This window comes from Limanda limanda, chromosome 7, assembly GCF_963576545.1.
Source record: "Limanda limanda chromosome 7, fLimLim1.1, whole genome shotgun sequence".
NCBI lineage: Eukaryota > Metazoa > Chordata > Actinopteri > Pleuronectiformes > Pleuronectidae > Limanda > Limanda limanda.
This window is the reverse complement of record NC_083642.1, coordinates 14767163-14791296: the sequence shown is the minus strand read 5'-3', so window position 1 is coordinate 14791296 and position 24134 is coordinate 14767163. Positions and strand designations below refer to the sequence as shown.

The 24134-nt window shown below is 40.7% G+C and overlaps 2 protein-coding genes across 13 annotated transcripts in view; both read left to right on the top strand.

The window, feature by feature from the left end:
* Window positions 1-1099: 1099 nt before the first annotated feature.
* Window positions 1100-11228, top strand: phf8 (PHD finger protein 8). Its single transcript, XM_061074862.1, has 22 exons — window positions 1100-1381; window positions 1963-2267; window positions 2431-2516; window positions 2610-2736; window positions 2863-3023; window positions 3178-3319; window positions 3504-3690; window positions 3775-3937; window positions 4060-4147; window positions 4391-4497; window positions 4599-4690; window positions 4971-5060; window positions 5195-5476; window positions 5588-5670; window positions 5764-5930; window positions 6073-6158; window positions 6754-6875; window positions 7223-7554; window positions 7641-7736; window positions 7820-7929; window positions 8366-8729; window positions 8818-11228. Exons 2-22 carry the CDS (start codon window positions 2170-2172, stop codon window positions 8904-8906), a joined length of 3072 nt encoding a protein of 1023 aa, XP_060930845.1. The 5' UTR covers window positions 1100-1381; window positions 1963-2169; the 3' UTR covers window positions 8907-11228.
* A 365-nt stretch (window positions 11229-11593) lies between these two features.
* Window positions 11594-24134, top strand: part of huwe1 (HECT, UBA and WWE domain containing E3 ubiquitin protein ligase 1) — a 36427-nt gene continuing 23886 nt past the window's right edge. For 6 of the 12 annotated variants that reach the window (XM_061074849.1, XM_061074852.1, XM_061074855.1 and 3 more), the window contains exons 1-25: window positions 11594-11653; window positions 13857-13923; window positions 17859-17908; window positions 18089-18157; window positions 18607-18705; window positions 19149-19355; window positions 19487-19639; window positions 19732-19794; window positions 19955-20032; window positions 20141-20188; window positions 20279-20447; window positions 20533-20633; window positions 20847-20997; window positions 21102-21229; window positions 21316-21456; window positions 21585-21690; window positions 21849-21953; window positions 22032-22133; window positions 22297-22377; window positions 22524-22630; window positions 22974-23151; window positions 23239-23330; window positions 23418-23638; window positions 23773-23830; window positions 23934-24110. In XM_061074849.1, coding sequence (XP_060930832.1) covers window positions 18113-18157; window positions 18607-18705; window positions 19149-19355; window positions 19487-19639; window positions 19732-19794; window positions 19955-20032; window positions 20141-20188; window positions 20279-20447; window positions 20533-20633; window positions 20847-20997; window positions 21102-21229; window positions 21316-21456; window positions 21585-21690; window positions 21849-21953; window positions 22032-22133; window positions 22297-22377; window positions 22524-22630; window positions 22974-23151; window positions 23239-23330; window positions 23418-23638; window positions 23773-23830; window positions 23934-24110 — 2610 coding nt within the window. In that variant the 5' untranslated portion in view covers window positions 11594-11653; window positions 13857-13923; window positions 17859-17908; window positions 18089-18112. Of the gene's footprint in view, window positions 11654-13856; window positions 13924-15528; window positions 15836-17858; window positions 17909-18088; window positions 18158-18606; window positions 18706-19148; window positions 19356-19486; window positions 19640-19731; window positions 19795-19954; window positions 20033-20140; window positions 20189-20278; window positions 20448-20532; window positions 20634-20846; window positions 20998-21101; window positions 21230-21315; window positions 21457-21584; window positions 21691-21848; window positions 21954-22031; window positions 22134-22296; window positions 22378-22523; window positions 22631-22973; window positions 23152-23238; window positions 23331-23417; window positions 23639-23772; window positions 23831-23933; window positions 24111-24134 lie in introns of those variants that run through there. The other 6 variants (XM_061074857.1, XM_061074853.1, XM_061074856.1 and 3 more) reach the window with 3 other exon arrangements.

The following is a 24134-nucleotide window of genomic DNA, read 5'->3' as shown; positions in this document are numbered from 1 at the left end:
ACAGCCTGCCAAACTTACCCATGAGTTCGGACCCAGCTTCTGTGTCCACTAGTGTCCTGGTTCCACCCATGGCAGCAGTGGCGTGGGGCTGGCTCATCCCTGCGGCCCAGGGAGCGCATTTCTCCGTGATAGTTCAGGGGTAAATGATGCTGGTCTTCACAGGTGACTGACCTACGCAAGCCTGTAGCCGCCCCCCACCCCCAACCCCTCACAGGACATTATGTGCTTGTGTGTTTGTGTGTGTGGCCTAGGCGCTTCCCGGGTCTTCCCGGCATTACACTGCCTGTGCGAACATGGGCGTGGAAATTAGGTGGACCGCTTTTCGCGGCGCTTCTACCTCCGGTGCGTCCCGGGGTTATAGGATGATGGTGTGACGTTAATATATTGTTTTACATTGCATGTGTCACGTCATGAAAATTCAGTCTCTTGTGCCGCCCTCTCTGCATTTTTCACCCTAGGCAACCGCCTATGTCGCCTGTACCACGAGCCGCCCCCGGATTCAACCCAAGTTGCAATTATATAAGCCATAGAAGGGAAGCAAATTGTCAGAAGCAGTAACAATAACATCATACTGAAAAATCCAGTAGAAGAAATGTATAATGCTGGAAGAAACAGAAAGCACTTTATATTTACCTCAATACTTTTGATAGTTTTAAATCTTTCTTCTTGTTTTTTTTTACCATTTTCCTTAGAGTTTTCAAAAACAATAACAATAATACAGTTGAGATGTTGCATTTTATTTCATGTACTTGAAAAATATCCGACATATTATAAAACAACTAAATTTAAACTTCTCTTCTATTGAAGAATTCTAAACATGACAATTACAGCCTGATTGCTGTCCAGCTTTCCAGGAGAAAAACTTTTCAATCCAAAACATTTATTTTGGACAAAAAATATTTTTTTGTTTAGAAAAAAATCCAAATAATAATAAATAAAACTAGGCCAGATTTATCTTCTATTTCGATGAGTCAGTTTCTCTGTAGAAAGTCAGAGTTGAGCCTCACTCTGTGTCAGGATTTCCCCCTCAGCAGCTGCTCCATAGTTGACTCGCTGAAACTTTATTGTTTTTTCAACAGCGGACAGCGACGAACAACGGTTCTGACGCTGCAGCCTTTGAAATGGCGTCGGTGCAGTCAAATAGCGCCGTTACTTGTCGGTGTTGAGCTCGTGTGGGTCGCTTCAGGTGCTGGTTTCCTGCTCCAGTGTGAACCTCTGGCTCTGGCCTTTATACTCGGCTATTACAGAGTTGATAAACAAAAAATGTGGTGAAGCAAATTGTCAATAATTGACGTTGCATAATAAGGCCGCAGCTAACCCCGGGCTTGCGTAGGGATTACGGCGGCTTTTGGATGCTTGGCCCTGCCGCAGCTCGATGTCGGTGAGTTTCTAGCGATAAAATATCTATTAAACCATCAAACAGCCCGTTTTTGTTCGGTTTATGTTGTTTATCTTTGTCAAGTGAACGCAGAGTTTTCGGGTTGAAAGCTTATTTCGCAGCATTATGTCCCTTGTTGTGCAAGTCTTCCTAAATGCTTTGGTTAGCTCGTTAGCTAGCACGGCTAACACACGGGCAGCATGTTTACAAACAGCGAGCTAACGATACATCCTGCCTGTGTTTTGTTTACCAACTCGTTCATAGAAGCAAAACTATTTCTTATATGAACTCTGCGACGGTTATTAGATTGTTGTTAATTCTCCAGTTTAAAGCGTATGACCCAGTTTAATACCCGCTGGGTAGTGTTATGCTATCAAAACAAAACACAGGCTAATTGACTTACCTAGCTTGTTTACTGAGCTTCAGTTTGCAGAATTAGTCGTTGTACTTTATAAATGGAGCTGGTTAACCTGTTTGCTGTGTGAAGTATTCCTCATTGTTCACCCTATGTATTAATTAGCTCTCAGATGCAGTCGCTTCATTGTCATGTGTGTAAGTTTCGTTTTGTTCCTATATTTCAACAGGTTTCCCGGTGAATCCTGGTGGACATGTGTAGTTAAATCAGGAATCTGGTGCTGAAGTGGCCGGCTTACAGTTCAGATCTACAGCAACAGTACAATTCGTTATGAATTAAGTCTTTAAATTGTTAAACAGCCACAACTCTCTTAATTCAAATTTGAAATCCTCAGAAATAATAATTGATTGTTGGTACTCACACATATACACTTGATATGGCATCAGTGCCAGTGTACTGCTTGTGTCGCCTGCCATACGATGTGACACGCTTCATGATCGAGTGTGACATTTGTCAAGACTGGTTCCATGGAAGGTAAGTTACTGTCAGATGCAAAACTGTTCATCTATCTGTAATCTGTGTCTGTTCTCTTAATTGCATGGTTCCTGAGTGAACTCTCGATAGGACCCATTGCAGTTTATTTAGCTATCCATTCTGCACATATGCTGTCTGATGAGTAACAATGTGTGTTGTGTAGCTGTGTCGGGGTTGAGGAGGACAAAGCAGCTGAGATTGACCTGTATCACTGTCCCAACTGTCAAGTCAGCCATGGGCCGTCTGTCAGTAAGTGAGCGTTTCCTAAACAAGCTTTTCTGAAAATGTTCTGATCTTATTGACTTAATGCATCTGTGGATTTCTGTCTCTCCCTCGCCTTAGTGCGCAAACGCCGTGGAGGCAACAAGCAGACAGAGAGTGGTGCTACTGGAGGGAGAGATCCAAGTCGGCCCGTTAAGACCGGCAGTTCACAGTTTGTTAGGGAGCTACGGAGCCGCACCTTCCCAAAGTAAGTCTTTCCCCTTTGTCCTGTAAAGAGAAAAATTGTTATCTCATTATAATATATATGTCACAATCTCTTTGGTCGGCTTACTCTTTAAGTCATTTTGTGCATTTGTTTCTTTTTCTATGACAGTGCGGATGAAGTCTTGCTAAAGCCTACTGGGGCCCAGCTGACAGTGGAATTTCTAGAAGAGCATTCATTCAGTGTTCCTGTCATGGTGCTGAGACGGGATGGCTTAGGCATGACCCTTCCCCCAGCATCATTCGGCGTCAGTGATGTAGAGCACTACATTGGTAAAGTAGTGCTACATTTAGATAATAATGTTCTTTAAGATGTTTAGGCTAATGTTTATAGGGGAAATTAACATACATTTTCTCTGTTGTGTTGGACATGTTAACCAAGTCATCTACACCTTTCTTAAGCTCATTCATTTTGTTTTAACTGCAGGACCAGACAAAGAGATTGATGTAATAGATGTGTCGCGACAAAGTGACATGAAGATGAAGTTGGGAGAATTCGCTGAATATTACAACAGCCCCAACAGAGAGAGAGTGCTAAATGTCATCAGCCTGGAGTTCTCTGAGACCAGGTATGCAAAGATATTCTTCTCAGGCACTGTTCAGTTCAAAATGATGACCCAGTGTCTTGTTACTTGAGTTTAATGTTACTTCTGTCAAAAAATAAATTAAAAAATGTAGTTCATCTTTTATCAACCTATCTTGCTCGTGTTGTGATGTTTTGAACACTGACCTTCGGTGTTGGTCTTGTTTTAGGCTTTCAAACTTGGTGGAGACTCCAAAGATTGTCAGGAAACTGTCGTGGGTGGAAAACCTCTGGCCTGAGGAGTCTGTGTTTGAACGCCCCAATGTGCAGAAGTACTGCCTAATGGGAGTGAAGGATAGCTACACAGACTTCCACATTGACTTTGGGGGAACCTCAGTATGGTACCATGTCCTCAGGGTAAGAGATTTCTTACATTTCTGCTTGATTTCTTTGAATACATAGGTATGATTTTTAATAGCTTGCCTCTCTGTGTGTGTTCAGGGCGAGAAAATCTTCTACCTAATTTCCCCCACTCCTGCCAACCTTGCGCTTTTTGAGCGGTGGAGTTCTTCATCTAACCAGAATGAGATGTTCTTTGGAGACCAGGTTGATATGTGCTATAGGTGTTCAGTTAAACAAGGAAACACCTTGTTCATACCAACAGGTAAGCTGAAATATTTCTGCTGGTTTTATTAGTCCTATAAAATTATTTCAACAGTCTTGTAATAATTAGCAAAAGTCTGTATCCAATCATGTTTACACGTTTGTCATTTGTTTGTCTTCCAGGGTGGATTCATTCTGTCCTGACTCCAGTGGACTGCCTGGCCTTTGGAGGAAACTTCTTGCATAGCCTTAACATTGAAATGCAGCTCCGGTTAGTTTCCTCAAGACTGTTCATGTCATCTTATTATAGCCCTTTCTGAAAGATATATTCTTGTAACGTGAACTTGACTTTGCCATTAGTCTATACAAGTTATACAAAGTGAGGTTGGGGCTATATAAAATTCAATTACCTGTAGTATTTCCTTTTCTGCTTTAAGTTCCTCTGGTATTTGGTCATAGACAGCTATTGCCATACTTTTTTTGATCAAATGTCTTGTTTGTATTTTCATTTTAGAGCATATGAAATAGAAAAGAGATTAAGCACAGCAGATTTGTTCCGATTTCCCAACTTTGAGACTGTGTGCTGGTATGTGGGAAAACATCTTCTTGATACCTTCAGAGGTGAGTGATTTCAATGAATTTCATGATATTCATTTCAATTGAGGTTGTTTGTGCTTTTAATCAATGTAATATTATTAATGTTTTGCTATGCTGTCTTCCAGGCTTGAGAGAAAATCGCAGACACCCAGCCACATATCTGGTTCATGGAGCTAAGGCCCTGAACAATGCCTTCCGCGGCTGGACCCGAAAAGAGGTAAAATCTTATTTGATTACTTGATGTCATTCTTTCCCCGCTTTCATTTATGTTTCATCACTTGCGTGTTAGAATTTGTTAGATTTTGCACCAGACAATTGTCGGATTCCAAAAAATTTAGCAGAGCAGCAATATGTAAATTATTCTAATTACATAAAATCACATTTCTGTCTAAAGGATTGAAGTTTCCCGTTTAAAGGTTGTTTCCCTGTCTGCTGTCATCGTGCTAAGCTAAAACAATTGTGCCTGAAATAAATAATAGTTATTGCTGTACACCCAGGCTATAGCAGGACATGAGGTTGAGATTCCAGAAACCATCAACACTCAGACACTAGTGAAGGACCTGGCCAAGGAGATTCGTCTGGTTGAGGTAAATGGTAGATTCATGAAAAATTAGGAGATATTTTGAGCTTTATAGTAATTGTGTGGTAATGGCAAAAATAATATTTGTATTCATTCCTACTTCCTGTTTTACTGACCCATCTGTTTGGTCTCTTTTGATAGGATATCTTCCAGCAAAACATTGGTCGCACTGGACCTCAGTTTCCTGGTTCACCAGTCTCGAAAGCTCCCCTGACCCCCTCTCAGAATTCAGTACGCCCCCCTGGAAAAAAGAAAACACCCAAGCCTAAAGAAGTGATTGGGGGCATTGCGTCCCCAGGAACCAAGAAGAAGAGTCAAAAGGGGCTGCTTAAAGCAGAAGCAGGAGAACTGGACCTCATTGAGATCCACACCAAACATACACTCAAGAAGTTCCACACTGGCAAATCCAAAAACAAAAACAAGGTATGGTGTTTGTGAACATTTACAGTTACATTGGGAATGTTTATCCACATTTTGTTTGTGTCTGAATGTTTTATCTTTATATTTGCTTACAATTCTTATCTTTCTTTCCAGTTGAATTTTCCATTGGAAGAACTTGAAGGGAAGCTAAAAAAAAGCAAACTAAAACTTGTGCTGTCTAATGGAAAAATCCAAGGGTAAGCTTTGCAGCTACATGGTGTTTCCTTTTACTTTTGGGATCTGATGGTCAAAAGGTTGGGTTTCATGCTTCCCTTTTTTTCTGCTTGTAGTAAGAAGGTTGGCAGTAATGGTGCAGGAGGTGCGGCAAAGTTCAAACATCTTGCCTTGGAGGGATCCAGTCTGTCTGACCTGGAGTCTGAGGACGAGCTGCAGATTGATGAGACTCCACCTCCACGTCGGAAACCTGCAGGACCCAACAAGAAAAAGAAAATAAGTGGTTAGAATTTTACCTTAAGCTGTGAATGCTTAAATTAAATGAGTAGTCCTAATAAATAGCTTGGACTGCTGGTTAAATATCGATCCTCATATAGTGTAAAATCCCCTTTGCTACTATAACGTGTGTTAAAATGTGCCTTCAGGTCTTCCTAGAAAGCTGCCCAGAGCCAAACCGTGCTCTGACCCCAATCGCATCAGAGAGCCTGGAGAAGTAGACTTTGACATAGAGGTGAGATCATTAATCACCAATATTATGGTTTCCATATCAAACATACCAAGTTTAACCGGTCATAAATAATCACCGGTGGTGATCATAAAGTTATGGTTGCTTTATTTCCTCAGCTGAACCAGATTACATTTGTTGCTTCATTAAATGAATTTTGCCAATGTGATAAATATGTTTCAGTGTGATCAGTCTAGTTCAAAATAAATCTAAGAATCAGGGGGACCTTTAGACAAATGGCTAGAGTGTACACTGAATCATTTACTATATGTCATATCCCTACTCTACCCACATTTCCTTCAACAAAAAAATTCCCCAAAATACATAATTGCTGATTTGATTGTCTGTTTGTATTAGGAACTTTGGGTCTGCAAGCCTATATAACAGAAATATGTATGATTTTGTAACAACTGCTTGCCCGTTGCAATGGCTATGCAGTATTATACTTTTTTAAGTGAGTCAACAAAGGCTCTGCATTCTGTCAAATATATTATCCCCCCTACCTCCCCTAGTTGGTATTCATTATTCCCCAGAATTGTATTGTTATAGCACTAGTTGTACACTAGTTGTAACTATAGCATGTCTGTACATGTGTCTACAGGAGGATTACACCACAGATGAAGAGGCACTGGCTGCTCATGGAGTGAAAGGCGGAGCAGGGGGCATTCTGGACTTATTGAAGGCCAGCAAGCAAGTAGCAGGCTTGGACTCTGCATCTCTTAGGTACGATTATTGACCAGTACTTAATTTGTTCAACACAACAATTCAGGAAGAGTCTGTGGTGGTATTTTGAATATATATTTATTAAGATAATTACATTTAATTAGATGTTCATGATATTTTATTTAACAGTTTCTCAAGAGTCTGTGAAGATTCTTATTCTTCAAGTTTATGTCATATTTAAGCACTTGGATGAACGAGCAATAATTAAAAGAACTTGCTGCATGAATACAATAACCTTAGAAACTTAAACAGTTCACATATTTGCAGTGGCTCTTGCTCTGTGCTGTGTTCAGGAAGTTCAGGAATATTTGTAGATTTAACATGATCCTTGACTGTCCTTTTCTCAGTGAGGAAGCCCCAGCCTCTCCAAGTACGCGTGATGCCATTCAGGGTATGCTGTCCATGGCCAACCCTCCATCCTCGTCCTCATCTTCCTCCTCTTCATCTCCCTTATCCATCTCTGGAGGCCTGACCGAGGGATTGGGGGTGGTCAAGGAAAAGGGCGGCAGGGCTGTGTGGGTGACTGGAGGGGTCAAAAAGACAGGTGTTCCTGATAAGAAACCTGTCGTCCAGCGGCCTGGGAAACGGCCAATTAAACGTCCAGCGCGTCACTTTAGTGATGAGGAGAGTCCAGATGAGCAAGAAGCTCTGGGAACGTGTTTTAGAGATGCTGAGTATGGTGAGAAATACACTCAGTGTCTTACATTTCAATTTTACAACTCTCACTGATCAAGCCATTGATTAATTGTTGATCAAATTTTTAAGTTTACCCATCCTTGGAGTCTGATGAGGAGGACCGTGCTAACAAGGCTAAGGCAAAGCGCAAGAAAAACTGGGATGATACACCTTGGAGCCCTAAAGGTAACTGGCTTAAACATATTAGGAAGACCGAATTGCCTTTTTGCTTTCCAAAGGTTGATCTTTTCATTTCTTCTCATTTATAGCCAGAGTGATGCCCACCCTTCCCAAACAGGAGCGGCCAGCCAGGGACGGGGCTAGAGTTGCATCTGTAGAAACTGGTCTTGCCGCTGCTGCTGCCAAGCTGGCACAACAAGTGAGTGGAGGAAAAAGCATACTTGTGTTAGTAGGATAACAATTGGTCGAAAAATTGTAAAAGGGTTGTCTAACACAATATTTCCAAACAAGAGGACGGTTCCATACCTTTGTTTTGATTGTTTATTTTGGAGACAACAAATATATACAGTAATCTAAATTTGACCAAAACATTTTGATTGATAAATAAGGGCTCACTCTCTCTCCCAGACAACAAACAATAACTAAGCAAATGAGTAGGTGATATTAACTACTGACTTTCGCTATGTCCTGGTGATGAACAAAGACCTCCACAGCTTCCATCAGTTATAGAGTGACAGGTATTCAGCTCAGATGTGTATGCTGCTGCTACAGTCTTCCTAATAATTAATGTTGAGTAAGGTTATCTTTCAATGAAAGATAATAACTCTTGTTTCTCTTTGATAACTATTATTCAGGAACAGAAAAAGCCTGCTAAAAGGAAGTACAGCAAAAAAACGCGTCCTCCTGCTCCAGTAGTTGCTCCTCCTCCCCCTGTTGAGCCTGAGCCAGCCCCAGCCTCTCCATCACCTGCTCCAGAGTCTACAGCAGACTTCAGCCCAGAAAGGAGAATGGATTACTACTCTGCTAGTCTGATGGACCATGAATACACAGCAGGACCAGGACCTTTTGGCCCTGGAGGCCCTAGAGGCAGTGGAGCCATGGCCCCTGGTGTGTTCCTCACATCTCGACGCACTTCCCTGTCTCCGCAGAACAGCAGCTCTCACTCTGGTGCGTCTCCTGCAAGTTCGGCCAGCATTGGCACAACAGGAGTTGGTCAAGGTAATTAGGTTAAAACATTGACAGCATAGTTGCAGATCCCTGTGAGAGAGTGTTTTCTAATGTATGTCTCCTTTCCACTTTAATTCAGGGAGACGCCCAAAGAAAGGACTTGCTACTGCAAAACAGAGACTTGGAAAGATTTTGAAAATTCATCGCAACGGCAAACTACTCTTGTGAGAGATGTTGGAAACGTGGCCGAAAAGATGTTGGAAATATGGGAATCAAGAGAAATGATTTTGTGGAAGTAGGTCTGAAGGAAATAGAAATAGTAATCTATATTTTCTACTCTAGATACATTTGTTTACTGTTTTCACCTGTTAATTGAACCCCACTATAATTTTGTCCTACACCAAGTAGCACAATTAGCAGTCTGTTTTGGCACTTCACCTACCAATATCTTCATTAAGATATTTTCAGAGGCATATCTGTTACCTAAAACAGATCACTGTAATGCCCTAGATATACACTTACTCTGGTAAATAACTTTTTTAATTTTCACACATTTGACGAGGAAATTCTGAAAAGTGTTTCAAAATGACAGGTGGACATCGATTTAACTAGCTAGATAAACTAGCATAATAAATATAGACTGAATAGTTTCTTTTGCTTATATCGTTTGCCATTTTTAGAGGCTGTATTTATGCAAATACATTGTACTGTCCATCTTCATTTTTTTTTAATCGAAAGAAAAACAACACATTGTCTAGTCAGGTAAAAATTACCCCAATCCCACAAAAACAATGACAGCCATGCAGCTGTAATATTATATTTACTTAATTTTACCTCATAAATCCATGTGCGGTATGGTAATCACAGCATGCCAACCTTTTACAAACAATGAACAGACCTAATATGCACTTGGTCAGCATTCAGTATGAAACTGCGATTAAATGAAAATGTATTAATTTTACAAATTTCTCACTGGCCCCGCTCAGACCTGGTATTTACATTGATCCTGAGAGATCCAATCAAAAGTGTGTTTGAGTGCGTGTCTCCTATATGTTTGATGAGATTTTACCCATTTGAAAAAAATAATAAACATGTGGTCAGTGTTTATACTCTGGCCACAAACAAATCAATGTATGGGAAACAGGAGAGGTGTAAAAATACTTTTGGTTCTTATTAGTGCAGATCAGAGGATGTCAACTGAGTAGTTGAACTTTACAAGTGGCCCAGGGCAAACTTGTGTTCACACAGCTGAAAGAATGTGGCCACAATGTCCCAGACCACTTTCAAATTTGGTCTGAATGACTGGGTCTCAAGTGTGTCCTTAATCTGTTTTGTATTTGGTTGCTTTCACACCTGTACTAAAAGCTGTTCACTTATAATTGGATCCCTCACTTCAGACATTAATACCAGGTCTCAGTGGGGTCACTGTTATTTGCAATCTAATTTTCCTCAACTGTTGCTCTACACCTAAAATATTAAGCCGGCAATGTGATACAGTTCTATTTATTCTGATCATATTTAACAAGACAATGCTTTGTCGCCTCCTAGCCTGTTTTACTGTCGAATGTTTGTACCACCTCATCTTCTTGCACCCCACTTTTGTTATTTTCAACCATTTAATACCTGTAAAAAAAAACTATAGTCATGGATTTGTTACAATTTTTTACAGTTTAAGTTGTCATTGTAAATATTTGTAATATTTGTAATTTATATAGCTACATTGGAAAAGCTGAAGAGACTAGTCTGCTGCAGGTTGCCATAATCTGTGCCCCAAGTATTGGCATCATTCTCGGACCAGACATAGACATGTGCTTTCTTTCCACAGAATGTACTAGTAATAAAATGTTGGCAGAAATGTAGATTTAACTGTGTGAAAACATTGTGAAGGTGCGAAATATCAATTCTTATGTAAATATATGTTGTAATTTAAGTTCTTTTATAGTTCAAACAGTTTGAAATCTTTCTTAACATAACTTGTACATGATACATTGCTGTATTTGGAAAATATCTGAAATAGTTCATTTTTTATATTTGTATGCAGTAAATGTCACGCTTAGTTTGTCATGTCTTGTTAGTATATTATTGGAAGTGTTCTCGATAAAAATGCCCTTGTTAAATTTCATCAATTTAGTTTTATATGAACTGTTAATGTTCACTCTTGTGTTGATGTGTACTTTGTGTTTTAAACATGTTTTTAAATACGACCTGGAAAAGATAAAATACACGTTGGGCAAAACTTTCTTTCTTCATTGATTTTATTTGAGGAACACCGAGTCACAAGAAGTGTGATTTGTGGCCCAAATTAATATTACACATCAGTTTAGTAACTAGAGAACACAGTTTCCAACTTTCCTGCAAACCTGATGAATGGGGAGGTTATACAGATACAATCCAGATTATCAGGTTGTATTTAACACATTTATAGTTAATTCTGTCCACTGAAAGTAGGACAGCTGTTGACTACAGTTTTTCTCAGTGTTTTTTTGTTGGAATTACTGTACTATTATTTTGACGTAAACCATTTCAACATTGCACTTCTAAATACATATAAACAAGCATTTCTTATTAAAATGTCCAATATTAATTTCCTAATTGTCAGTGAGTTTGGCTACACTTTCATATTAAAGCGAATTAAACACAATATGTTTTATTACAATGGATTCTTCATTTTGCCATGGACCTTTGTGTGAAGCACTTTTTAGCCTCGTTTAGATAAGTGCTAAAGCTATTCTTTTTCATAAATAATGTTGCTGTGTGCTTTCCTGTGCACATCTTAATGAGGCTGGACACCAGTTCACAGGCTGTGTCCCGTTGCCAGACGGAAAACGCTCTGGTATTGTTTTTCTGCAACAATTACAAGGGAGTGTCCTCAGTACACACAGCAACAGCAGCAGCAGCAGGTGTTATCGCGAGATCTGCGCTGTCCTACCAGTCGCCAGTGCAAGATGGAGAAGCATATGTAGCACGCATTCGAGGTAAGCCGAAATACTTCTTCCAGAGTACTGACACGGGTTTCAACGAGCTGGCGGCTCACATTGATCGTCCTTGAAGACCCCCGCGGACGATTCGGGCCCGTCACTGGAATGGGAGAACGCGAACTTGTGTGTCTTTTTAAGGGTAAAGTGCGGATCTTCTGCTGTTTAAACCGCCATTTTTAATTTAGCCATGATCCCACTGATAGAGCATTGTGCGGAGCTCCGCTGCTAGCTAGCTAGCTAGCTGGCTAAGCTCGCGCGAAACCCCCCAAACACACTCCTGTTCCCTGTGTGTGGGTATGTGCGCCACGGCTCAGCTACAAGTCAACGCGGTCTCCTGGTTCCATGGCCGCCCGCCAGCTTCTCGAGAATAACCCGGGAGAGCTGAGATGTGCGTCGCGATGCAGATGTGACTTTTCCTAATCTGCTAACGCTAGCCACCTGAGCCGAATTTAGGACAAGAAGTAACAGACGCTAGCCCCAACTGCTAGTGGACCTAGCAACCGTCACCCAACTAGCATTCAACTTTGCTATCGGTAGCACAGCCGATGACTTTGTCGTTACTGTGTAAGTAGCAGTCTCAATCATACAGGCAAACGCTGAGAGGAGATGGTACATCGGCTAATAAAGCCAAATTGGGTGTGATAAACAATTCGGGGAGTGTAGTAATGCTACTTGTCTACGGCCGTTGGTGTTTTTGGATGCAGATGATTGCTAACATAAGAGCTAATGCTGCGTTGGTGTTTTGGGGTGTAATTATCCAGAGAGGTGTAGGTTGAATATATTAATATGGGTAACATCCGACGGTCTGATAGGCTTTGGATATTTGATAGCAACCTGTGATGCTTGTCAATACAACCAGCCAGAAGTGTTACTATGTGAGCTAATCAAGTGAATCTATTGTACCTGTCATTGCCACCCATTGGTCCTTGTCAGTCTCTGTCAGTCACCATTATAATGACATGAGATGGCCTGAAGTTCAGTTGTGTCAAACAAAGCCCTGCTGGCATTTGTTGGTTATTCATAACGAGGCTTGCAGACCCTTCCAGTTCATCTGACGATTGAGGCTTGTACCTGCATAGTAAAAGCTGGTCTGACCAGAGCAGACATTACATTACATTACATTTCATTTAGCTGACGCTTTTATCCAAAGCGACTTACAATAAGACATATTGGTTGAACTTGGTTGGGAGTGATGGTTTTTTTGACCAATAACATCTGATAACCTGCACCTTGATGATGCACAATGTTTATGATTACAAACAATACATGAAAGAAGTCAGTTTGTTTTATTATTTGCTATATAGATAATAACTTTATTTGTATAGCACTTATCTAAACGAGGCTACGATGTGATTCACACAAAAGTCTATGGCAAAATGAAGAATCCATTGTAATGAAACATATTCTGTTTAAATCACTTTAATATGAAAGTGTAGTTCAACTCACTGAAAGTAGGAAATGAATATAAGACATTTTAATAACAAATGCTTAAGACGTATTTAGAATAGAGAAGTGTTTAAATGGTTTATGTGAAAATAGTACAGTAATTCATACAAAAAACCCTGAGAAAAACTCTAGTCAACAGCTGTCCTACTAAAATAGCCATTTTAGTATAATTTTGCTTCTCCAATTACACACCGTTCAGCTATATCACAGTATTTCTTCATTATCTTGTGTTTGCACATTTGTAATCAATATTAACCCAGTTCACCAGAGCTGAACGATATGCAAACAAACCTGTACCCATGATTTTTGAAAGATATTGTAATTTGAGCCAAGATTTTAGTGGGATGGGCCTTTTTGGCATTTTATCCTCACTGAAATTAATATAACCTATGATAACACAATATTACATGATAATAAAAATGATGATGCGATTTTTGCTGGGGTCTGTACCAAACAAATATCATTTAATACAGTTGCATTTAGAGTATGTGATTTGCAGGCCAGAGAAGCTCTGTAGCACCACAAAGCTTCATTTAAAATGGTAGGATGTAACACGTTTTACCTACATCAGAATTTGCAGCTTTTACAATTTGGATATTGCAGTAGGCCATTTTGCGATTTTAATAATATTTCAACTACTTGTTCAGCTGTTGTGAAGTGTAGGTATAAATCTTGCGGCTTGTTTTATCAATTATGTTGTCTGAATTTCCTTTACCTGTCATATCTGATTGGATGGTTGTCTACTTGTTTTCAGATTGTTTAAAGAAACTGCTAAAGCCAAGGATGACAGTGGTGGAGTTATTGAACCAAAGCAGTTTCTGGTATGTACTGCCAACCTTTTTGCTACATTGACTGAAGCTGTTATGATGGAACATATCAATATATAAAGGAAACAGTAATTTGCCATCAACATGTGCTTCTTAGGCAAAACCTTATAAAATCCCTTCATGAACCACACATAATAAACAAGAACTATTGGAAGTAATGTTCTGCCCTTCTCTGTACAGCAGATGTTGGACATCTCTGGCAGTGAAATTAAGTTTTCCTGAAATTATATGCTCAGCAACGCAAACTAGCTTAGGTTCTTAACATTCCTATATGATAAACACGTAATTATATTTATAACATCTAGTTATTGTTATCATCCGGGTTCTCTCTATACATCTATATGTTTTTTGTGAGATTAACGGTGATGTAGCAGCTGTAATTCACTGTAAAATGGAGCTCACTGGCATAGAGAATATGCTGCTCAAATCACCAGAACATTATTGTAGAAAAAATAACCGATTCTACAATTTGTGAAGAGATTTAACTCCATAGAATATGTACTTCAGGAAACATGATCTAAATACAAATGTATGTTATCTATATTTTACCACCTATAGGTTTAATTGAACTAACAAACCTCAGTTAGTAACATCAAAAGGACATATCCTGTATCATACAAAAAAAGTGCAATAGGCTGTGTTCCTAGGTATGCTCATTTTCTAAAGTTACCCGATGTCAGCAGTGAAGAGGGCTTGGTGTATCAGTCATGGATAAAGATGGCATGTGTTACATGATTACCACATCCCTTCAGATGTTATAATTTAGAAAACAGCATGTCTGACATCCCTGAAATGTCAAGACGCCTAAGTATTGTCATAGATTTTCATAGGCTTCTTATGAGATATTGCAAGGCACTGTCCTGGTAATTGTGTCTGAAAGCTTTCTGAATTTAACAGTATTAATAATCATTCTAACACACCACACAACAACAATCACAACTCTTTGTACATATGTTTTTCTTTTAAAATTTCAGGGTCAATTTCAGTTTAAAGTGTACCAAATAGCACTGCAATGGACATGTCCAATATAGAAAATACTGTAAAAATTCATGTTCATCAGTGATATCACTAATGAGCTTTGATCTGCTGGCATAAGAACTAGGATGATACGTGCCTCTTTGTTCCATTATTAGGTGTAATTTTCACAATCAAAGTGTTGCAGTTTTACTAACATGGACTTCTTTTTATACATTAATCAAATATAGCAACCGGGTTAATGCATTGTCTCAATGTAAATACTTAAAGTACCTTTGGTTCTTTGTTACAACCACTTATCACTTGTGCATTATTGCTTTAGCATCAATGTGCCACACGTTACTTGGGATGCACATAACATGAAACCCCCCCCCCCTATGGTGAGTTTGACAGATGTGATCTTGAGAGATTATTGATTTTAAGACTTTAAATATCATATTTATTTTTGGGTAATGGTATAGTGGGTGTTAGTTGAGAGACCTGTTGGCCCTTAAATTATATTATCACTGTTATCTTTTCCCCACAGAAGGCTAGTTGCCCTTTATGAGTATAGACTGCATTGGTGCACAGAGGCTCAGGCGTTACACGGTTCACTTTTTGCACACTACCCAGAGTCATGGTGACTCTATCAGCTAGTGTCTGTGTGCTACGAAAACAAGCGCGGAGACTCTGAGAATTAATACACAAACCGGATGAACTACTTCTTCGCCGAGACGGTGGCCGGTCGATAATTTGCCTGAACGAAAACTGAAACATCACTCGCAGTGTCACGTTAGACTCGTCCGACAATGATTCAGCGACTTATTCTGCGTTTCTGCCTGCTGCTCAACTAACGGGAGCTAGCTCGCTAGCTAGCGCGTGCTACGGCTGTGTGTCAGAGGACCCGGGTCGGGACTCCGGACCCCAGCAAAGTGCCGCTCGCCGGCTCCAGGTATTTGACACATGCCGATGTGACTGTCGCGGGTTAGCGAGTGGAGTTTACCGCTTCCTTTTACTCAAAGCGGGGATGGTGCAGGAGTGGGGAGTGCGGGCTTCTTTTGCGGCCTGCGCAGCCCCGACCTAAATTAGTCGAGAGTCGGGCCAAGACAGCATGGTGAATCTGTGAGATTTGGGTTGACAGCTATGGCACAAGGGCTTGGAGCACTGGCTATGCGGTTAGCTACATTTTAAACGATTGTCGTTCATGACACACGTGGCTTGTTTGTGCTGACGACTAAAGATCTGGTGGTATTCAAATGCTTTGAAGTATGTCAGGAGAAGATCGCTTGCTAACGTTACCGGTAGCTCAGTGCTAGCTGGTCCGGTGCTAACATCAACTCCGCAGCAAACATTACCGATCTAGTATGTCTGTGCGTTAAGCGTCCCAGTGGATTGTGTTTGTCAGATGTGTTGTTGCCATTTCACCGAGGAAACCAGTCCCGTTTGTGACCAGTAACCGCAGTGCTACATATGTATAGTGACTCTTTGGGTAAATAACGTTATGCTGTTAGCAAGGGTGACGTTAGCAGCTAGGTAGCTTTAACTTTAACCTGTTAGCGTCAATCCGCTGTAGTTGACAAAGGGCAAGCAGCGAGAGGGCGATTTTTATACATTTAGATATCGTGTGAATCTCAAGCACACAAAACCTAGGACCAAAGCTGCCGGACACTAAATGTGGTGCGAGCCATTTTAATTAACTTGTGTCATATGTTGCAAGCCAGACACTAGCCAGTGCTCTGCCTGGGTCTGCTTTGTGATTATCAGACCTGGCTAGATAACAATTGGTTCAGCCATCACTATCTGGCCGATGATTATGATCTGTCGTTTGGTATCTACCAGGAAAATGCCCATACACCGCCCTCTTTCATTGGTTGAGTGTTGTGTGAAAACTCTATAGTGAAGGCTGATTCTCTGATGTGTACTTGTTGTTTAAGTACGCACCAAGTCGATAAAGAGACAGCAAGCTCAAATCGTGGCAGCGGCAGCTCGTAGTGGCACTTCCGGTTGCAACAGAAACTGCCACTTGTTTTTAATGGCAGTTGCCGAGATTGGAGGCCGCTGTCAGTAGCCACTGCTGCCGTCCTGGTTGAGGGCAACTAGGGCTGTTTGTGACTTATTCCCTGAGATTTATACGTAGTTTCTGAATTTTTATCAGTGCTTTACTGTTCTGAGTACCAAGAATACTTGCTCTGTATTTGTCCAGTTGTATTGCGAAACATGCTTGTTTATATGGCAGATTTATTTGTTATATTTGTAAAGATTCGGCTTAAATGCTGTTAATGCTTTGTCTATGTTCTGTGACATTGAGCTAAAGCTTGAAATCACACTGCTGTCAGGCTGCATTATGGCATGTGCCGCAGCAGCTCTTACCCTTTGTTTTTTGAGGCATCTGCCTCTGTTGCCACACTAATTATCCAGATATATTGGTTTTCATCTGAAAGAAATGTGTGCGTGTCTCTTTGCTGTTTTGTAAAACAATAACACTGAATACATTTATTCAGCCTAGAGAGCACATAAATGGACCAGACGGTCCTACTATTACTGAAATGTTGTTCCTTTGAGGTATTTCCATCTACTTTGGTACACTTGTAGTAAATAAATTGCAACATCAGTAGCATCTCTTTGCATCACACAGTATCCTTTAATACTACCATCCTATGTAGTATTAAAGGATAAAAGTATACAAATCAAGGATCAAGTTTTCCTTGGTTTACTCCGGCACAGTATCAGTCACACTGCAGCTGCCTCTAAACAGTGTCAATGTCAATCTTATTTACATAACCCATTTAAAACAACTTGGTTGACCGAAGTATCCTGTTGATTTACAGTTTAACCAACAGCCTCCTTTTGAAACCGTAATTTCTTGCAATTCAAGCATTTACAAACATGTATGAACACTGAACAAAAATTATCATTATGTATTGTGGAAAGTGGGACACTATTGTTATATAATTATTTTCCATCATTTTTTACAGAGAACATCACTGGAACATGCTGTTAAGTGGGAATTGCCAACTTATTTTCTGTAAGTACATTTCATAGTTCAGTCTATGAATTATAGAATCTGTATCTAAAGCCCAATATATTTTTAAGTCCACTATTTGGCTCATTTGCCCAATGTAGATCTAAGTAGTTGTGTATTGTAGCACATTTTGAAATTCAGCATCATGTGTTGCTTTTTGATATAAATAAAATTTCTCAACAGGAACAGCAAACAGAAAAATTGACAATGAAGGTCGACAGAAGCAAGTTAAAGAAAACTCCTACGGAAGCTGTAAGTATCCATAATAATTCCTGTTTAATCATTCCTAACCTCACCAGTCTTTGATTTCCACATACTGTAATAAGGCTTTGATGCACCAGCCAGGGTTGCCTATTTTACCTGTCTTTCCTTACAAGATGATTGCATACCAAAACAGCACTGATAGCAGTCAGTTGCTAACATTTGTAACACTAAGACTAAGCAGGGTATGTCGTTTTATGTGAGTAACAACAATTCTTAACTGAAAATTCATCACAAAACTGCTGAGACTTATATTAATAGAATATACATATTGTGGGTCAACATGGTGTTTCCCTCTAGTGTGATTTTTACAGAGGAGATTTGTCGCATTGTCACTAAACTGCTATACTGCATTCTGTGTCAGCAGAGGCATAGTTGGTAAAGGCTCGGGTTGTCTGTGCTATCTGCTTGACTAACTTTCGCTCTTTCTACATCAACAGCCTGCCGACTGCAGGATACTTATAGAGAAGCTCAAAGCATGTAGCGATGAGCAACTACTTGTTGAACTGCAGCACATCAAGACCTGGAATATTGGCAAGGTAAGACTCAAAGAAAACACTGATTTCAGTTTTGTCTGACCTGCTGTGTGCTTTAAAATATCTCTACATGTCACTCTAGAATGTGTATCGCTTAAGATCATAAGTGATGTGTATGTTTCTCATGATAGCAGATTGAACAGGAACACAAGGGAAATAACAATATTGTTCACTATTTAATTGAAACAAAAATACATGTAAAAAAAATGCTGAAGGGGGTCCCCTATATTTACTTTGTAAAATATAATTTTGGTGACTGTTAATGTACCTGATCATATTAAGTCAATGTATGGGACACTAATTAGAAGAAAGTGAATGCAGAGATATTGAATGCAAAAGAAGATAAAATCCTGAATATTAATGGAGTGATAGTGGCCACATCTCAAAGGAAGCACTGGATGCTGAACATTGATTTGACTGATCACTGAAAATACTTGGTTCAACAGTGTGAGCTGTACCATTGGGTGGATCTGCTGGATCGCTTCGATGGCATCCTGTGCGACGCAGGCCAGACAGTGGAGAACATGTCATGGCTGCTGGTGTGTGACCGTCCTGACAATGGACAGCTCAAAGCATTGCTTTTGGCAGTACTCAACTTCACAGCTCTGCTCATTGAGTATAGCTTTTCTAGGCACCTCTACAGCTCCATAGAGGTAGGCTTGCACTTTGTACACTCTCAACCACGACTCTGCTTTTGTGGACTATGTATATGTCAGAGAGGATAAGGTAAAATAGCGCACTAACTGTAACCTTCTTTTATCTACCACTCTCATTCCCTTTGCAGCACTTAACCACCTTGTTAGCATCATGTGACATGCAGGTGGTACTGTCTGTGCTGAACCTGCTCTATGTGTTCAGTAAGCGCTCAAACTACATCACACGACTAGGATCTGACAAAAGGACGCCCCTACTGGCTCGTCTGCAACACCTGGCCGAGGTCTAGTGAATGCTATTGTTTTCGTCTTGCCATGATTCCAGCTGTCAGGAGAAAGAACTGCATTGTTTAGTCTCTTTATTCTCTTTTTGTAGAGCTGGGGAGGAAAGGAAAATGGCTTTGGTCTGGCTGAGTGCTGCAGGGATCTGCCTATGACAGTAAGTCATCGCAAGTGTTCAGTTACTGTCTCTGTCAACTATTTACAGCTGTAGCACTACTAGTTATGTTTATAATTAAGGTCTGTTAAATGATATTAATTAACCACTATTTATAAACTATCTTCCATTACTATGTTGCCCCCCTTTGGTCCATGAGCAGAAGTACCCTCCGAGTGCAACCACTCTGCATTTTGAGTTTTATGCTGAACCAGGCCCTGAGGTCAAAGTAGAGAAGAAGGTAAAGACCAAGACATTATAAAATAATTATAAAATTGAATAAGCTGTGATTACTTGTTTTGATGGCTCAACATGCTAATTCTTTCTGAACTCTTGATTTTCCCTGCAGACAAGTAGTAACACACTACACTATATTCACATTGAGCAGCTTGACAAGGTAGAGTCTGATTTATTTTATGTCTATAACAGTGGAAAAATAATACCAAGGCTTCTTCAGCTAACACCTGGTGTCCTTTTTATTTCCCAGATTTCAGAGAGCCCATCTGAGATCATGGAGTCGCTGACAGTGATGTACAACATCCCTAAGGACAAACAGACACTGCTGTTCACACACATTCGACTAGCCCATGGTTTTTCTAATCACAAGAAGAGGTTGCAGGCTGTGCAGGCCCGACTGCATGCTATCTCTATACTAGGTGAGTACAAGCCCCCTTATTTAAGATAAAATGACAATGGTTTTGCCACAAGTTTTAACTGCTGACATTTTCTGTTTCTTTTCAGTGTATTCAAATGCACTTCAAGAGTCAGCCAACAGTATTCTGTATAATGGCTTGATAGAGGAGCTGGTGGATGTATTGCAGATTACAGACAAACAGCTTGTGGTAAGAAGCAGTTTGACTTTTCGGATACTACCCTGAAATCCAAATTAGCAGTTGTTCTGTATGTATTAACTGGTATGTGATATATTTTTCTGCTTTGTTAGACCAAGATGACTTTTATCTAATTTTAACATGTTTGATCTCCACGATCAATGCAGCAGCATTGTCGAGGACTGTTTACATTTCAGGATACTAAATTTGATCTATTCTCTTCAGGATATCAAGGCAGCATCTTTGCGCACTTTAACCTCAATTGTCCATCTGGAGAGGACACCCAAACTTTCCAACATCATCGACTGCACCGGCACTGCCTCCTACCATGGCTTCTTGCCTGTGTTGGTGCGCAACTGTATACAAGCTATGATTGGTGAGAGTTCAGCCTCAACCTTCTGTGTAGCAGTTATGTGCATGAAGCACAAGACATGTATGAATTTGAAATTTGCTGGTTAACCTTTTGGTTCTGTTTCTCAGATCCTCTGATGGAACCCTACCCACACCAGTTTGCCACTGCTCTCTTTTCATTCCTCTACCATTTGGCTAGCTATGATGCTGGAGGGGAAGCCCTTGTCTCATGTGGTATGATGGAAGCACTCCTGAAGGTATATCTTGATTCTAATAATGTCATTCCCAGTTGAATTTTCTTTTCAAAAAGATATTAACCATTTTGCTATCTTTTGCTTTGTAGGTGATCAAGTTCCTGGGTGATGAGCAAGACCAGATCACCTTTGTGACTCGAGCAGTACGGGTTGTGGACCTCATCACCAACCTTGACATGGCTGCCTTTCAGTCCCATAGCGGCCTTTCCATTTTCATCAGCAGGCTAGAGGTTGGTTCTGCACTGGGCATGTCTATTCAGATCAAGTCAGCCTAAAGCAACAAACTCACTGAAACCTCTACCACACCTCTGGACTAATTTATCTGTTCATCACTCCTTTCATCCCTTTGTGTACTTAGCATGAGGTGGACCTGTCAAGGAAAGAGTGCCCTTTTGTCATCAAGCCAAAGATTCATAGGCCTAGCCAAAATGCGGAGTCCGAGGACATGGACACCGACATGGAGAGTAAGTCGCTACTACTAAGACCCATGAAGGGATCCCACCATCAGAAATTATAAATATATGAATTGACGTCATTATTAAACCATGGTTTCCATGGATATTGTAGAGTTATACATAATCTCTTTACTATTGTATTAATCTCCCACATTATGTATTGTCAGTGTCAGAAGCCATGGAAAGCAGCCCCGGACCTTCAACATCAACGGGCTCCAAACCAGAGGCAGATCAAAGATCACAGAGCAGCGGCGCTAACACGCCTCGTGCAGGTACACACAGCATCAAACGTGAAACAAAAACATGTCTTTATTGGATTCTATCATCACAATGACACTCTGTCTCTATAGGTATGCAGTGCATCCCCCAGAGGGCAGCTTTACTAAAGTCGATGCTAAATTTCTTGAAGAAAGCCATCCAGGACCCTGCCTTTTCCGATGGTATCCGACACGGTGAGTCATTGGCATCTTCTCAATTATTCTGCTGATGAATTCAATAACGAGTATTGAAGTCATATTGATTATATGCATTCAGATTTTATCTGACGGTGTTTCCTCTAGATGTATTCTTTTCATTATGTAAATTTTGACTGTCTGCATCCTATTTTGTCTCAAGTAATGGATGGGTCCCTTCCTACCTCACTCAAGCACATCATCAGTAATGCAGAATATTATGGCCCTTCACTCTTCCTCCTAGGTGAGTACACAGTAGCATCTTAGAAAAAACCCCAGGAAAAAAAGAATTGAATGTGATGACATTTCACTGTCTGTATTACAAAATAAGTTTTGGTTATGATTTTCACTTATCTTCTCCCACCCCCCCGCTCTTGTCTCTGTCTTTAGCGACGGAGGTTGTGACAGTGTTTGTGTTCCAGGAGCCATCCCTGCTCTCCTCTCTGCAGGATAATGGTCTCACTGATGTCATGCTGCATGCCCTTCTCATCAAAGACGTGAGTCTTCTGAGCTACACTTCTTCAGATTTCCTCATTTACACTAATTAGTTTGAAAGATGGTTGACTTGATGGATTCAAATTTCCTTGCTGTGGTATAAATGCTACAAAACATTTGTTGTAATGAAGCACACACGCAGTAGACACTACATTTTAACATTTGGTGAGAACCTCCATGTCTTCATGCTGCCCATCTTGTAGTGATTCAGCTTTGGTTCAGTTTTGAAAATAAGAAAATGCTTAGATAATGTGCAAGTCGACCTGTGGTTTCTATAAACCACTGGCTGACCCAAGTCAGAGTCGGGCATGAAGTGTAAGCATCCTGTCATTGTTTTTCCCCCAGGTTCCTGCTACTCGTGAGGTGTTGGGATCTCTCCCTAATGTGTTCAGTGCTCTGTGCCTGAATGCAAGAGGCCTGCACTCCTTCGTTCAGTGCCAGCCATTTGAGCGCCTCTTCAAAGTGCTTTTGTCCCCTGACTACCTGCCTGCTATGCGACGGCGACGCAGCTCTGACCCTTTGGGTGAGTTGGACTGATGGGGCTGTGTTATTCCGATATTCTTCTGTGCAACCTGCTGGAGTGAATGACATGTTCTGTGTTTGGCTTCAGGTGACACTGCATCCAACTTGGGCAGTGCTGTGGATGAGCTCATGAGACACCAACCAACTTTGAAGACTGATGCTACCACTGCCATTATTAAGGTAATGTACCCTTTCACATAAGAGGCGCTCTTAAAGAATATCGAGATGTGATTTGGCAAAATAGTTAAAGGTAGTTTTGTGTTACAGTTACTGGAGGAGATATGCAACTTAGGTCGGGCCCCTGAGTACATCTGTCAGAAACCGTCGATCCAGAAAGCAGATGGCACTGTAGCAGTGCCACCAGCACGCTCCAGTCACGCTGCTGAAGAAGCTTCGAGTGAGGATGAAGAGGAAGAGGACGCCCTCCATACCTTCAGCCAGCAGCAGGGGGAACCAGAGAGCAACAGACAGTCAGTGCCACTTGAACTGTATGACGATGAGTTCATTACACAATAGAATAGAGCAACAACTCTTTACAAACTTACATTTTTTTTTTTCACATAAGTCAGTTGTAAATATGAAATCAGTAGTTGTCATTTTGATGATGTGTTGATTCTTGCAGGGTGGTCGGCACTGAGGAGCGAATACCCATTCCTCTCATGGATTATATTCTGAATGTGGTGAGTGTTGATTGTTTGACTGTTTAAGCATTTGTTTGGGTATGTTGTGAAGTTGTACAAGCAGTGTTTTGCATTACAGTCATTGTTTTGTGATGCTTTCCAGATGAAGTTTGTGGAGTCTATTCTAAGCAACAACACCACAGACGACCACTGTCAGGAGTTTGTCAACCAGAAGGGGCTGCTGCCTCTGGTCTCTATTCTGGGTTTACCGAACTTGCCCATAGACTTCCCAACCTCTGCTGCCTGCCAAGCAGTGGCTGGTGTCTGCAAGTCCATATTGGTAAGCACACCAGAAAGCTCACTG

Excerpts from the sequence above, each read along its gene's own strand:
- phf8 (XM_061074862.1), top strand. The coding sequence starts at position 2,170 with ATGGCATCAGTGCCAGTGTACTGCTTGTGTCGCCTGCCATACGATGTG. Across the intron at positions 3,691-3,774 it reads TATGGTACCATGTCCTCAGG|GGCGAGAAAATCTTCTACCT; the intron begins GTAAGAGATTTC and ends GTGTGTGTTCAG. Across the intron at positions 6,159-6,753 it reads AAGTAGACTTTGACATAGAG|GAGGATTACACCACAGATGA; the intron begins GTGAGATCATTA and ends ATGTGTCTACAG.